Genomic DNA, 16485 nt, shown 5'->3' on the forward strand with positions numbered 1-16485 from the left:
CAGAAAATGTTTACTTCTTGTGCAATGTTTGCATCCATATTGTTTTAAATTCTAGTAACATTTAATACTATTTATTATAAAGTATTTGTAAGATTTGTTCGTAGTATGTATGTGTGTGTGTGTGTTATATGTACATAGATTCATTGTTTTGTACTTGACAGATGGAACAAAGTGGAGAACAAACTGATAAGATGAGTGTGTGGAAAAAAGCACGCAACCAATCAAATGCAGATGTTGCCCAAGTCATTGTATGTTTAGCTTCTTATATCTTATATTAAGAATTTCAGTTATTTTTTTAATCTTTTCCAAACTAATTGATCAGTACTTTCATGTAGGAGGAATATGACAAGAAATTGCTAATGGAACCTGAGGACCAGCGAGAACTTAGGGCTGTAAAAGATCGAATATTCCATGAATTGCTTGGGGAAGATGGTCATGGTTATTGTCGTACCTATGGTTCTACTGTGCCTCGCAGTTTGGTGTATCCACAGGAATCAATGCCTTCTCATAACACCAATGACCTCATACAGAAAATAACTGAAGAGGTTACAGAGAAAGTGAAAGAGGCTTTCACAAGGAAGATGCAGGACCAATTAGATATGCTTCAAGCTCGGATTAACTTTTTAGAGAGCAATGAGGGGCAAAACAGAAATCCATGTGGACAGGTTGGTACACAAATCCATAATATTATTTGTTACAACAATTGACTATTTTTATCTTCGACAAATTTGTTTATATACATGTTTGTGTATATATATGCATGATTATGTAAATATTGAATGTGTATAAAACGATCTGTGTAGATATTGAGATTGCTAGCTCAGATAGGTTGCAGACTTGGTTGCAGTTTTGGTTGTTGATTTTGAGTTTATGAACAAACTATGTTAGCTTTAGGTTTTTCATATGGCTGAGAGGATAAAGTATGAGTCTAATATCATTTCAATATCGTTTATAGTATGACAGTTGATGAAACTCTTGCTGCAAGTTGAATTGTTTTTTTTTTTTTTCCCCAGTTTTGAAGAAAGAAAGGGAAGTTGTGTTTGTGTGCTTCAATGATTTTGTATCATCTATTATGTGTCAAATGTTTCATAACAAATGCATGTTATATGAGTATGGAGTAAGCCAAAACCATCATGTTCTGTAGCCAAAATCATCATGTTCTGTAACCAATATCATGAGGATAACCTTCATGCAGTAGTTCTTTAACAAATAACAAATACATGTTTCTGACACTTTCTGTTTTCGATTAAAAATGGAGGAGGAAAAAAAAAAAAAACAGTCCAGATTACTTGCAGGTTGTTCAATGCTACACATTGGGTTCATTACTAAAAGGCTATTGATAATAGACCTTACACAATTATATGACTTGAGATTTATATGTAACAGTTGATTCTTATCAGTGTTAGGATAAAATCCCAGATTTTGAATTCAAACTACATGTGATAGTATCCGATCTATTCATGTTTCATTTTCATGTGAATCCGGTTTGATATTTGTATACTTGTGCATTATGTGATAGGTTCAAGATGCAACTAGTGGCCATGAAGTTAGAAGGGAGTCCATAGGAGAAGGAGTTCATCCACATTCAACTAGTAATCAAGAAATTGATCATGCTCCAGTACTCACCAAGCCCCTCTAGTTAATGATAACTAGTATTGTGGTCAAGGATGCTTTTGAACAATGTTTGGCAATGTTTCCTTTCAGTTATCAAGTATGGTAGCTAGGACCTTATAATTATGAAATGTGGTTGGTTTGGTTTGTACTTGGTAATGAAGTATAACTTGGCACTTATCTTTTGATTATATAATTTCAATTGTGAGATACTATGATTGAAGTGATTGTTTTGATGCTTTATATTGTTTTACTATATCTTTTGATTAGGTGTGTAAAACGGCAGAAAACATTTTGGTTTCAAAAAAATTGGGTGGCCAATTAGTTGCGACGGTCATTAGCTGTTGCTAAAGCTTCATATGAAAAATACTTGAGGTGGCGACGGCAATGACGCCGTCGCAATTATGGAGGGAAAATCAATTTCCAACCTATTTCTAATAAATTTGGAGGGAAAATTTCTGGAAAAAAAAAATATTTGAAAAAATAGTTTGTTGCAAGCAACGGCATCTGCCGTAGCAAATAGGTTACTTGCGACGGCGTTTTCAGTTGCTACATGTCGTCGCCTAATAAGCGACCAATGGATTGCTACGCTTGTTGCCGTAGCTAAATCTTGTTGCGACGGCGTTTTGCCGTAGCCACGACCAGTGGCGACGCCACCAACAACAACGGTGTATTTGCCGTCGCCTAGCCGTCGCCATTGGTGTTTTGCGACGGCAATCAGACTTTCCGCGACGGCACAAAGCCGTGGCAAAATGAATTCTTTTTTGTAGTGTAGTCCTCATCATGCTCTAGCATTTTATGTAAGAAACCATGCAGAAATGTTAGAGGAAAAGCAAGAATGGTGATTGACTACATAGACGTCAATAAGAAAACCGTTAAGATCAATATCTGTCCAATCTAAAATATGTGTCGGGTCTGGTTCATATTTTCAAAGTATTGAAACATGAAAAACATCATGAATACCCGAAAGCTGTGGTGGTAGAGCTAATTTGTATGCTACTTCACCTTTCCGTTCTAGGATCTCAAAATGACCAATAAATCTCGGAGCTAATTTCCCAGTTTTTCCAAACCTTTGAATTCCTTTTCGAGGTGATACTTTCAAAAACACATGATCACCCACGTTAAATTTTAGTGGACGTGTTCTTTGATCGGCATAGCTCTTTTGTTGACTTTGTGCTATTAGTAGTCGTTGCTTGATAATTTTTATTTTCTCTGTAGTCTCCTGAATAAAATCAGGTCCAACTATGGTAGTCTCACCTACTTTTGTCCAGCACAACGGTGATCTGCAAGGTCTGCCATATAGTGCCTCATATGGTGCCATTCAAATGCTAGATTGAAAATTATTGTTATATGCAAACTCTGCTAATAACAAATAATCTTCCCAACTTCCATGGAAATCCAAAACACATGCTCTCAACATATCCTCCAAAATTTGAATTGTTCTTGCTAATTGACCATCAATTTGGGGATGAAATGCATTACTAAAATTTAACTGTGTAGCGAGAGATCGTTGTAAACTTTCCCAAAATTTAGAAGTGAATTTGGAATCTCTGTCTGACACAATTGAGAGAGGAATTCCATGTAATCTAACCATCTCTTGAACATATAACTTGCCAAGTGTTTCTGTAGAAATTTGTAGCTTTCACTGGTAAGAAATGAGATGATTTTGTTAAATGATCCATGATAATCCATACTGCATCTTTACCTTAAGATGAATGTGGTAAACCAATTACAAAATCCATGGTAATATAATCCCATTTCCATTCAGCTATTGGCAACGGTTGAAGTTTCCTCGCTGGCTTTTTATGCTTCGCTTTGACTTGTTGGCAAGTAAGACATCTTGCTACACATAGTGCAATATCTTTCTTCATTCCATCCCACCAAAATTGATGACGAAGATCATAGTACATTTTTGTACTTCCAGGGTGAATAGTATATGATGAGTAATGTGCTTCACGTAAAATTTCATTTCTGAGCTCTGGAATCTCATGTACATATAACCTTCCAAAATATCTCAAACCATTACTTTGATCCAAGATCCAACCCTTAAATTGATTTCCAGACAGCAATTTGTCCTGAATTGATTTGGGTAGAGTATCCTCTTGTTGTTTGTCGATAACATTTTCCATCAAAATTGGTCGCGTGACTAAGTTACAAATACGAGCCATATTTTCGTGTACATCCATATGTAGATCATATTCACAAAGAGACTCCATCATCTTCCATTTATGAACATGTAAGCTTGCCACAAACCTTTCTGATTTTCTACTTAAAGCATCTGCAACTGTATTTGCCTTTCCAAGATGGTAATGCAATCCGAAATCATAGTCTTCAAGAAATTCCATCCAACATCATTGCCTCATGTTAAGCTCCTTTTGAGTAAATATATATTTCAAACTTTTATAATCAGAATATTGCTCGAATCACTCACCATATAAGTAATGTCTCCAAGTCTTAAGAGCATGGACAATAGCAGCTAATTCTAAATCATGACTTGAATAATTTCTTTCATGTGTTTTCAATTGTTGAGAGGCAGATGCGACCACTCTATCTAATTGCATTAACACACATCATAATCTGGGTAAAAAAGCATCTGTGTAACCACGTAACATTTTCCTCGCTCAGGAATAATTAATATCGGAGCAGTAGTTAAGCGTGCCTTCAATTCTTGAAATAAATCTTCACACTGTTTACTCCAGATGAATTTGACTCCTTTCCGAGTTACCCTAGTCAGAGGTGCCGCTAACTTAGAAAAATCTTTTATAAATCTTTAGGTTTGACTCGAAGTTGATGATAACCGGAATGAAGATCAATTTTTGAAAAGAAACAAGAACCCCTTAACTGATCAAACAAATCGTCAATTCTTGGTATCAGATATTTATTCTTCACAGTTACTCTATTCAATTGATGATAATCGACACACATCCGAAGAGATCCATCTTTCTTTTTCACAAAAAGGGCTTGTGCTCCCCAAGGTGAAGTATAGGACGAATATAACCTTTGCCTTCTAATTCCTGAATTTGTGCTTTGAGTTCTTTCAATTCTGCTAGTGCCATACCGTAAGAGGGTATCGAAATAGGTGATGTACCCGGATATACTTCAATTACGAATTCTATCTCTCGCACAGGAGGCAACCCAATTAAATCTTCTGGAAACACATCATTAAATTCCTTTACCACAAGAATAGTTTCTAACTTCATTTCATTCTCCTCTTCGGCCACAATGTGGGCAATCCAATTCTAATAATTGCACTTAATATCAAATGATACTTCTGGTTTATAAGTGCTCTTATCCCCGTAAAAACTAAAAGTTTCACCTTCCGGAGTACAGATAGTTATCTTCTTTTTACCACAGTCCATGATAGCATCATAACAAGTAAGCCAATCCATACCCAGGATGATATCGTACTCTGACATTTCCAGCATTATCAAATCAAAGTCTAATTTATGATTTGATATTTCTATCATGCATAGCCTGCACACTCTATTTACTCTTACACCCTTACTCAAAGGAGACCCAATAATTAATGAAGTCTTCATAATCTCGGGTTTCATTCTTAGTAAAGTAGCCCAAGTAAAAGATTCTCAGTGTTGCTATGAGGCGGGCTCTGTTCTCTAGACTGAATGAGGACACTCATTCAAAGTTCTAAATGTAAAACGCTTCACCACAGGATTAGAGTATAGGACATAATGAAGCTTTATTTTTTTTAGTCTTCCCTGTACTCTTTATTTTCTGTGTATTTTCACTATTTTGAGTGGGCCGGTGTAAGTGTGGTATTATGTAATAATATGTATGGAGAACTTATTTTCTCCAAGTCATACTGTGGCATGTTCTTTTGTAGTGCTACCAATTTATATGAATGAAGTGTTCTCGTTTCTATTCAAAAAATAAATAAATCTCAAGTCCACAAGCTATCATACTAGATCATCAACTACATAATCTCTAGCCATTAGAGTACCTCAATCAAAATTATAATTAAAGATATTAAAATGTCAGATGAATTCATTGTTGTTAATGGTATGTAAACATCAGGAACCAAATTACTTATAGATTACATAATTAGATCTTGTTTCATCCTAGGTTTGTAAACACTATAGGTGGTCAAAGTGTTTTATGGAAAATGAATTTCAGTGTTTAATGTTTTCTCTTCTAACAAATACAATTTGCAGTTTTTCAAACGGTTGGTGAACAATTTAAAATAGTGAGTCGGTATAGTGGGTTGTTAAAATATGACAGATAATATGAGGGATCGATTTGGATCTTCCAGGTATGTTTATCAATTCTATAATTCCAGCTGATATTTGCAACTAAGTTGCACCATATATAGTTAAACCACTATGAGTATATTGTAGTGATCAAGATAATATAGGACTTTGTGAAGGAGATCCTCTATCTCCCTTCCTTTTTTTGTCTGTGAATGATGTCTTGTCTCAGATACTTCGGAAGCTTTTCAGGGTTAATATCCTTTACTCTGTTTAGATTGGGGCTTTGGGGCCAAAAATAAGCCATTTGTTCTTCGCGCGCATATGATTCATTGTTTTTTCTCCAGGCAACAGTGTTGAATTGTGAGGTTCTCTCTGACGTTCTTCATCATTACTGTTCAGCCTTAGGTCAACTTTGTCTATCTAGTTATGAGTGAGTAGTGAATTTGTTGAGGCTAGGGTTGAACCCAATCTTGTATGATAATGATGTGAATACTATATTAATGCAAATTTTTCAACCCTAGCCAGTCTTGTATGATAATGATGTGAATACTATATTAATGCAAATTTCCATTACTACTTTGACATGCTAAATCAAAAAGTAAAAGGCTTATATTGGAATCTAACTAGTTTAAGTATAATACATTTGTCATGTCATGATTAATGTTTTGAGATTAGTCACCTCTGCATGAAAGCACACCATGTGTGCATGTGAGGATAGTGAGTTAAAATCACCTAGAATTAAGATCGGTTTGCTTGTTTGGTTATCTAAACTCTAATCTTTATGCATCTAGGAACAATAAATTGAGACTTACCTGGTAATAAAATTTGTTCTTAGGTAGTTAATTCAAGACTTACCCGGTTGGAATTGATATAATCAAAGGAGTTTAGGCCTTGGTAATCATCTTATCCAGATGCTAAAAGAGTAATTGGGTATTTGGGATTGCATCACTTGTAGTTTGATCATCAATGCATACAAGAGAGGCTATGGTGGACAACCTAAGCTCTAACTCTCATCCATTTGATAACAACTTGTTTAGCTTAGCTTAGTTGACTTTACTTGCTCTAGTTGTTCCAATTTAAATTGAAACTATTTCCAACATCAAATCAAATCACTGCACACCACTTGCAGATACTCACCATGAACTTGAGTTCACTTGTGAGGTTTTGTTTGTGATTGTGTATTTGTATATTCTTTCTAGTTTTCGTCTGGGTCTTCCCTAGCTAGAGTGAGATTTACCAATCTCTTGAGTACGATATCTCATACTCTAAATCTAACTACATTATAACTTGGTCATTATACTTGAAAGTGACTTCGATCCTAACTTAATCTCAATCAATTGTTTAATCTCAATTATTTCCAATGGGATTGAAATCAATCTCAATCAATTGTTTGTGAATTATTGTTTAAAAGGACAGGACAGTATATTTTAACCAAATCATCAGATGGTGGCATAATTGTTTTCGTTTTCTTGCAAAAATGTATGCTATGCGTTTTTCTCATGTACGTCTATCGTTAGGGAAATCGGGTGGTAGATATATATACCGGTAAAATATATAAATGGGAGTTGACAATGGTGGCACAGCCTTGATGGAACTCTTGCCATCCCTACTGTGCGGCCGTCCTGTTTGTGATCGAGGAGACTTTCGGCCACCCATAATTTATTTTTATTGATTTTCTTCTTGCTTGTACGTTGGGTTTTTGGGACTGTTCCCTTTAGTTTTTGTATTCTTTTGATTAGGGTGGAGGGTGGGCACAGCTAGTCTAGGAGGAGCTAATCTTGTGTAATCTTTTATTATACTAAAGTAATAACTAAAAAAATTATCAACGCTTCTATTTCTCTGCTCTCCGATGGAATATACACTATGCAAGTATGCAGTGGGATTATTGCCATATACATTAACAATTCAATTAATAGTGTGATGTCAATCGAGTGCTACGTCCTCTTGCATGCATGTAATATATATCAAATAAAATACGAAATTACGTATCAAAATAAATAATAAATTACAGTATTTAATGTTTTCTCTTCTAACAAATAAAATTTGCAGTTTTCAAAAGTCGTGTGAATAATTTAACATAATGAGTTACTGCAGTGGATTGTTAAAATTTAACATGGGCATCGATTTGTATATTGAATTGTAATCTTGCTTCGACCGATGTTGATCGATTCTATTATTTCAATTGGTATTTGCACGTTTTAAGTTGCACCATATATATAGTAGAACCAGTATGTATATCGTGGTGAGCAAGATAATATTTGAAAAAATTTATTGGATGAATTTATGATATAAAGAAAGTGCAGAAGATGGGATTCCTTCAATTTACAAGTATAAATAATGTAAATTAGCTGTAAGGTTTTGACAGAGTCTTCAGGTCTTGTATTTAAAAGAGTAATTAGTCTACTTGCGCTTACAATTTGTATGATTGTGATCGAGAAAAGTCACAAAACATATAAATATAATAAGATGATTATATAATGGTTTACTTGAAACACATTTTCTTAGAAAAGAGGACAAACATATCTATCTATCTGACAAAAAAAATATATATATGCTTTTTGAAACCATAAACAGTATTTAAATTATTTCAAATGGGATTGAAACCATGAAAAACTCATTGTTTTCATTGTTTGCGAATTTATTGTTTAAAAGAAGGACAAAACACTTTCGTTTTGAATCCAAATCAGCACATAGTACGTGGCATAACTGCTTTCGTTTTCATTGTTTGGAATTTATTGTTTAAATCCAAATCAGCAAATAGTACCTGGCATAACTGCTTTCGTTTTCTTGCAATGAAGGAAATCTGGTTGTCGATATACATACCGGTAAGTAAACTTTATAAATGGGGTTGACAATGGTGGCAGGCAGCAGGCACCGCCTTGATGGGACTCTTGCCATCCCTTCTGTGTGGAAGTCCTATTTCTGAGTAGTCTCTCGGGGCATCCATAGTTTAGATTTTGTTGATTTTTTTCTTTGTTTTTATGTTAGGTCTTTCTGTGATTGTTTTCGTCATTTCTTTTATTTTTTTGATTTAATAAATTTAAAAACAGAGACTGGATGTGATTGCAGCTAGTTCAGGTAGCATCTTGTGTAATCTCTTATTATACTAAAGTAAAAACTAAAAATTATCAAACACTTCTCTGCTCGATCTCTGATAAAATATACACTTCGCAAATATTATGCAGGGGGATTATTGCCGTATACATTAACATTTAATTAAAGCGATGTCGACCAGAGTATATACGTACGTCCTCTTGCATGCATGTAATATATATCAAACAAAATACGTACATAATGTAGAGGAGTTGGATGCTCAAACAAATCAAAGAAAAATAACGGTTGTGAGATAGCGGTTTGAACCTCCATATTGTGATCAATGCACGAGTCCACCTTAGGAGTCTTGGTCAGTATTATTATATGCATTATTGGGGTACAAATTCTCTGCAAGATCGCTAGCCAGGGCTTACAATTAATTAGAGTACTGGTTGGTAAAGTCCTTATCCACACATCTTCTACCTTATATATCGTCCTTCTTAGGGCTGTCAATTCCGACACGACCCGATAACACGACTCGAAACCCGCACGAAATAAAGCGGGTTGAACCCGCACGATTAAAAAGCGGGTCAGCCATGGGTCAACCCGCCATGACCCATTTAATAAATGGGTCGGCCACGGGTCAACCCGCCAACACGAAGTGAACCCGTATAACCCGATTAAGCTATACTTCATCTTGAAATTTTAGACGTTGGGAGTATTTGATCATAGGATTAGACAATTTGAAATATTTTGCTTTATAATTATTGGATTTAATTATTTATGAATTATATATAATTATTTATATTCTTCGTCTTATGGAGTTTTTAGTGAATTTAATCAATTTATGCATTTTTTAGTTAAATGGGTCGCATTGTTAACCCCTTAAATGGGTCATTTTATCAAACACGACACAACCTATTTATTAAATGGGTTAAGCGGGTTGGAAACGGGTAACCCGTTTAATAAATAGGCTGGGTTTGGGTTTAAATTTTTGACACGATTATTAAATGGGTTGAGTTTGGATTTGTATCTTGCGACACGACAAATACCTTGACCCTACACGAAACTTGACACGACCCATTGACAGCCCTAGTCCTTCCTTTGGCGTAGCTATTTATTTTAATATTTATAACCTTAGGAAAATCAGAGAAAGCTACAAAATTATATATACCAAATTAAAGTCCTACATGTTGACTATCATGATGTAAGGGTATGGGTATCTATCACATTCACATGCAATGTGAACTGGAATTTGTTAGTCTTAGTAATAGAAATACGCGCCACCCAGTTCAGACTATAAATATATAGGAAGCTTAATTTGGCTAAAACACGAACCCCTTTTCTGTGTTTCTTTTGTAATATAAATTCTACAGTTTTCAGTTGGACTTTGTGAGCTGTCGATCTCTTTCCACAACCTTATAAATCAAGGTGAATGATTACAGAGACATATTATATTAGAGTTGTGCCATTGAGGTAAAATACAATGCAATGCATCGTCTTGACTCGATCAATAGCCGTTTTAATAATAACAGCTAATCATTCATTAATTAAGAATCGTTTACTTAATGTGTTTTCTTCTCCTCCTTCATTTACAACTCTAATCTCTCCAACCACTTTATCAGCGAACTAATTGAAGAAGAGAAATACTTACTTGCACTCAATTGATCTCGATCACCAGCAAAAAGTAAAACTTAATTGGGTTCACACTCTCTCTTTCTCTGATGAATGCGTGTGAAGCTGTTGGTGAATGGATAATGAGGTCACCGCACATCTCGTTATCATTGTGGTGCTAAATTCGCGTGAAACTCATGGATTGCATTTGGTACGTTGTATAGTTTAGATGACATCAACATTGTGATTGTCATCATACAGAGAAGAAATTTTTATGAAAACTTACAAAATGAAGGGTTTCAATCGCTGAACCAAATCCAACGATAGTTAGAATGGTAAAAGTTGGCAAATTTTACTAGAACCAGGCTTTATAATACTATAGTTACCGTCGATTGTTAGATAGGTTTTGTTGTTTGATTTCTTATGATTTAAAATTTTAAAGAAATACAATATTTTAAAGGGTAGTTATCACAAATAGTACCTGAACTTATCATCTATCTTATCGATGGTATCTGAACTTCAATTTTGATCACAACTAGTACCTGAACTTTTCGATTTTATTTCAAATGGTACCTATCACTAACTTCCGTTAATGTTCCGTTAAAAACTGACATGTGCCAAACATGTAACTCATTTTTCAAGGATAAATTTGTAAAATTACCCTTTTTTTTTGTAATATCACTTATTTTCACTTATATTGTGGCAATATGGCTATAAAAAAAATGAGATTATCAAAAGGAAAAACTTTCAACTTCAATTAAAAATATATATGAATGACAGGAAAAAAAAATTATGAAAGTTTTGATAAGCTTTTGGTTTTAAATATTTTATAGTTTGTCAAAAAAAAATGTTTTATAGTTTTATTTGAAATGTTTTGTCTGTATCTATAAAACAATTAATTTTTATTGAGATCTTGTTTTTAAATTTTATTTTCATAAGAGGGTAGAGATACATTTTTAATTTTATTTTTAATTGAACTTATATTTTTATGAACATATTAATTGATCAAAATATCTAGTAAACAAAATTATTTTAATGGGTATTTTAGTCAAACTACTCTTGAATATAGGTCATGTATTTTGCACATGTTAGTTTTTAACGGAAGTTAGTGATAGGTATCACTTGAAATGAAGTCGAAAAGTTCAGGTACTGGTTGTGATCAAAATTGAAGTTCAGGTATCATATATCGATAAGATAGAGGATAAGTTCAGATACCATTTGTAATAATAACTCTATTTTTTAAAATATGATGTTAAATCTATAATTTAGCAACGTAACAGACGTTAATAGCAGTTAATAGTAATTGATGAAGAATTATTCCTCTACACATATAAATATACGTCCCTGTCTTATATGAAGTGTTTAAGATCGTCAATCTAAACTGTACAATTTTTTCACGTATGAGTTAGCAAAATATAAGTGAATGTTACTCTTCCAAACCCATTCTTCTTTGGCCGGCTGATCCATAATTATAAAATTAAAACTTTTGTTTGACATGTCTTTTGGTACATGTAATTTATGATCCCATCTTTGACAAATTTGTATATTGCTCATTTTCGTTTCAAAAGCACATGCTAGATTTAGGGGTTTCAAGTTGATTTTCATTTACAAGAAACAGTGAAGAAAGAGACAACACTCAATAAAGTTAAATAATAGGTTCATAAAAAATAAAAATAAAAGTAAAATAACAGGTGTATTCCTTTGACTCTTCATTCATTCATTCATTCATTCAATCACACTGACAGTGATGAACTGATGACCCTCCATGCAGCTCCCTACTTCGCACGCGAGCAATGACTCGCACGCTTAGTAAACACTATATATACGCATCGCCTCCGCCATTCTAACTCAAACTCAAACCAACAACTCGAATTCAAAGCCTTCACAGTTTCTCAAATCCCACTTCTCTCTCCTCCGTCCGATCCCCGGCGGCTTGTTTAGCATCTTCCACATCCAATACATAAGATGGAAGTCGGAAGGCTATCGGCGACGGAGCACAACAATACCAAAGCAAGCAAGCCTTTGAAAATGAAAGTGAAGTTCGTCGACTATGAAAAGGACGTCGTGAAGGCATCAGACGCCTTGCCTCTGCCTCTGTACCTGACCAATGCCCTGTTCTTCACTCTTTTCTTCTCCGTCGTCTACTTCTTGCTCACAAGCTGGCGTGAGAAGATCCGCACCAACACTCCTCTCCACATCATCAATCTCTCTGAGATCGTGGCTATTCTAGCCTTCGTAGCCTCCTTCATCTACCTCCTCGGGTTCTTTGGTATCGATTTCGTCCAATCCCTCATTCTCCAGCCCAGCAATGACATCTGGGCCGACCATGATGACGAGGAGATTATTCTCAAGGACGATGCTCGCAAAGTTCCTTGTGGCCAGGCCCTCAATTGCTCAATTCCCAAAATGGCTCCTATTGCTTCACCTAAAGCTGCTCCTGAAGCTGCCCCAAAGGTGTTTGAGGAGAAGGCAATGATCGAGACCCCGCCAACAGCTGAAGAAGACGAAGAGATCATCAAGGCAGTGGTTGCTGGAACCATTCCTTCATACTCACTCGAGACAAAGCTTGGCGATTGCAAGAGGGCAGCTTCTATTAGGCGTGAGGCTTTACAAAGAGTTACTGGCAAGTCTCTAGAGGGTTTGCCATTGGAGGGGTTCGATTACGAGTCCATTTTGGGTCAATGCTGTGAAATGCCAGTTGGATATATTACCATTCCTGTTGGGATTGCTGGGCCTCTTATGCTCGATGGAAAAGAGTTCTCAGTTCCCATGGCCACAACTGAAGGTTGCTTGGTGGCTAGTACCAACCGTGGTTGCAAAGCTATCAACTTGTCTGGTGGAGCTTCCAGTGTTCTTTTGAAAGATGGAATGACCAGAGCTCCTGTTGTCAGATTCAACTCTGCCAAAAGAGCTGCTGAATTGAAGTTTTTCATGGAAGACCCCGACAACTACGAAACCATCTCTATGGTCTTCAACAAATCTAGCAGATTTGGTAGACTGCAATCAGTTAAGTGTGCCGTTGCTGGGAAGAACCTGTACATGAGGTTCTGCTGCAGCACTGGTGATGCTATGGGGATGAATATGGTCTCTAAAGGCGTTCAAAACGTTCTTGATTTCCTCCAGAATGACTTCCCTGACATGGATGTCATTGGCATTTCTGGTAACTACTGCTCAGACAAGAAACCTGCTGCCGTGAACTGGATCGAAGGTCGGGGTAAATCTGTGGTTTGCGAGGCTGTTATCAAGGGAGACATAGTGTCGAAGGTGTTGAAAACCAACGTCGCAGCCTTGGTGGAACTTAACATGCTCAAGAACCTTACAGGATCCGCTATCGCTGGTGCTCTTGGTGGTTTCAATGCACATGCCAGTAACATTGTTTCAGCTGTCTACCTCGCCACTGGTCAAGACCCGGCTCAAAATATTGAGAGTTCTCACTGTATCACCATGATGGAAGCCATCAATGATGGCAAGGATCTTCACGTCTCTGTCACCATGCCGTCCATTGAGGTCGGTACAGTAGGAGGAGGGACTCAACTTGCATCTCAATCAGCTTGTCTGAACCTGCTTGGTGTGAAGGGTGCTAACAGAGAGGCACCGGGAACAAACGCAAGACAGTTGGCCAGCGTTGTAGCTGGTTCTGTTCTTGCCGGAGAGCTATCTCTCATGTCTGCAATTGCTGCTGGACAACTCGTTAAGAGCCACATGAAGTACAACAGATCTAACAAAGATGTCACAACGGTTGCTTCCGCTTGAACTACTACAAGACCCCATATTGCCTCTGAGCGTTCAAAAGCTTTGATAGTTAATGGTCTATGGCTGCAAATGATCACGCCCCGGACGTACTGTTGGCAATGGCACCGAAACATATAGAGATTGTAGTTACTTGTCTTAGCAATCCGTTAGTGATTTGTTAACTGAGGTAGCCTCTGTTTAGGCCCTTCCCATTCTTTTTGTAAACAATTTCCTTGTAAATTTCTTTGGAAATTTAATCATATATCTCATCTTTTCAAATTAGTACTCATTACTAGTCGTGTTTTTCTGGGATACCCAATCACAATATCTCACGCTTTAGATTCTTTGTTTATCAGAGATTCATAACATCACTCTAATTGAGGGGGGAAAAATAACAAGAAGAATAAGAAACAAATCACAACTCAAAATTTGGGAATTTTTCATTGCAAACGTGAGTTCAGGTTATGCACCGTACCCAAACTTACTCGTTCACTAGTTATTTGAACGGTAAACGACAGTCATCTTTACTTTTTACCTTCGTTTCGAACTTTTTAGGGGTTTCAAGAGTTGATTTTTTCTTCTACTTCGTAACTAAGGAAACTTCCTACTACAAATTTTTAGAGCATTATAAACCGAGCTCGTGGACACGCGGCACGTTAGAATCGGAGTTGTGACAAAGAAGTTATAAGGGTTTAGCATAGTGGCAATTTTGTAATTTTAGGAGGTCATTGTAGTATTTTGGGGTGTTTCCCGAAGGGGAAACTTACTATTTTCGGGGGCTTCCGTTTTGAGAAGTCGAAGAGAGAGAGGAAGGGGGGGGGGGAGACCAGCGTCAAACTTGTCAGCTTCGCTGGTGCCGATTCTGGCTACCTACGGCTGTGGCGGCGACATACGGCAATTGTGGAGGTAGAAGGCGCGACGTCAATTTCAGTTTTCCAGTCAAATCTCCATTTTCTGACCACTTCAGGCCGCGCCACCACCCACATCTCGAAGCTCTCTTCTTTGTGGTTCGAACCCAACTCGTGGGTAGCTCCAATTTTTTCGGAGAACGGCGAATCGACGACAAGAAGAATCTAGAGGTTTCGAGGTAATTTCTGATAATTAGACTTGAAATTGAGCTTTGTTGGAATTGATGAGATGATCAAGTTGATGAAATTTGGTAATCCAATTCGGGATTGGAACCGGCGGCATGTGGGGCCCACACAATTGCCTGTGGTTGCAAGTGGGGCTGTGTCCGACCGTTCTCAGCATCCATTTTGGTTTGTTGGGTCAAGCATATTGTTACGAGCGTGTAGATATGAACTTTGTATCGATTGGTGCACAATTTGAAAATGATAGGAATTTTCAAAGTTTTGGGAAGTTCGGGTTTTGATTTGGGAAGATTGGACCATTGGATTGACCCCAGCTTTCAGTAAGTTGTTATAACTATTAAGTCAACATAACATATGAAGTTTGAGCTCATTCTGATATGATTTCGAGCTTCTGATGAATTATCGATTTTAGGGTTTCGATTTTATTATTGTCAATTTATTTCCAATTATCAAGAAACAGTTATTTATAATATCATTTTGTCAAGACGACGTGTAGACCGAGTTCGAGGAGGAAATAATTAGACGGCCATCGTAGCTGCAATCTCTGAGTGTACATTTGATTTTAAACTAAATTGTGCATGAAGTACTACTTTTGATCATTTATTTTATTATGAGATTTATTTAAGATTTATGGGATTTTTATTGAATTTCCTTTCAGAGTGTTTTTATTAATTACCGAGCTATTTAAGTTATGAATTATTGATTTATTGAGAAATGATTTTCGAAAAGTGATTGATTAAGGAAATAGTATGAGAATTAATGATTTTCGAGTATTTGAGTACGGTTGCATTATTGAGATATCTTTTAGGAAAGCAAATGAGTTTATGAGATTATGAGTATGATATTAAAGTATTTGAGTATAAACGAGTTATCAGAATTGCATGAGTTTAATATTTTAGAGGGATTGATTTCAGTTTGTTTGAGGAGGTAAAAATGTTAGCGCATGCATGCATTACCTGATCGACAGTCCCCTCCAGGTAATAGTAATAGTGTGGTCGGCGGCACCCTCCATAATATATATATTTCGGTCGGCAATACCCTCCGATGCATTATCTGGTTACCAGTACCCTCCAGAAGGCATGAAATAGTTAGTCAACAGTATCCTTTGACTATCTACGGTTAGTCGGCAGTACCCTCTCTAACCATCACCTCCTCATCCAGTCGGCAGTACCCTCTTATGCGTCCCTGGTCGGCAGTTC

At 36.4% G+C, this 16485-nt stretch overlaps 2 protein-coding genes across 2 annotated transcripts; both read left to right on the top strand.

Moving 5' to 3' along the window:
• The first annotated feature begins 178 nt into the window (after nucleotides 1-178).
• Nucleotides 179-1666, top strand: LOC112174516. Its single transcript, XM_024312296.2, has 3 exons — nucleotides 179-248; nucleotides 336-665; nucleotides 1520-1666. The coding sequence occupies exons 1-3, from the start codon at nucleotides 192-194 to the stop codon at nucleotides 1637-1639; spliced, it is 507 nt and encodes a 168-aa protein (XP_024168064.1). The 5' UTR covers nucleotides 179-191; the 3' UTR covers nucleotides 1640-1666.
• Nucleotides 1667-12304: 10638 nt separating this feature from the next.
• Nucleotides 12305-14480, top strand: LOC112170950 (3-hydroxy-3-methylglutaryl-coenzyme A reductase 1). The gene has a single exon (XM_024308215.2). The coding sequence runs from the start codon at nucleotides 12429-12431 to the stop codon at nucleotides 14214-14216; it is 1788 nt and encodes a 595-aa protein (XP_024163983.1). The 5' UTR covers nucleotides 12305-12428; the 3' UTR covers nucleotides 14217-14480.
• The last annotated feature ends 2005 nt before the right edge of the window (nucleotides 14481-16485 follow it).

This window comes from Rosa chinensis, chromosome 6, assembly GCF_002994745.2.
Source record: "Rosa chinensis cultivar Old Blush chromosome 6, RchiOBHm-V2, whole genome shotgun sequence".
NCBI lineage: Eukaryota > Viridiplantae > Streptophyta > Magnoliopsida > Rosales > Rosaceae > Rosa > Rosa chinensis.

Coding starts and splice junctions, on each gene's coding strand:
- LOC112174516 (XM_024312296.2), top strand. CDS start 192: ATGAGTGTGTGGAAAAAAGCACGCAACCAATCAAATGCAGATGTTGCC. Junction 249..335: donor CAGATGTTGCCCAAGTCATT/GTATGTTTAGCT, acceptor ACTTTCATGTAG/GAGGAATATGACAAGAAATT. Junction 666..1,519: donor ACAGAAATCCATGTGGACAG/GTTGGTACACAA, acceptor ATTATGTGATAG/GTTCAAGATGCAACTAGTGG.
- LOC112170950 (XM_024308215.2), top strand. CDS start 12,429: ATGGAAGTCGGAAGGCTATCGGCGACGGAGCACAACAATACCAAAGCA.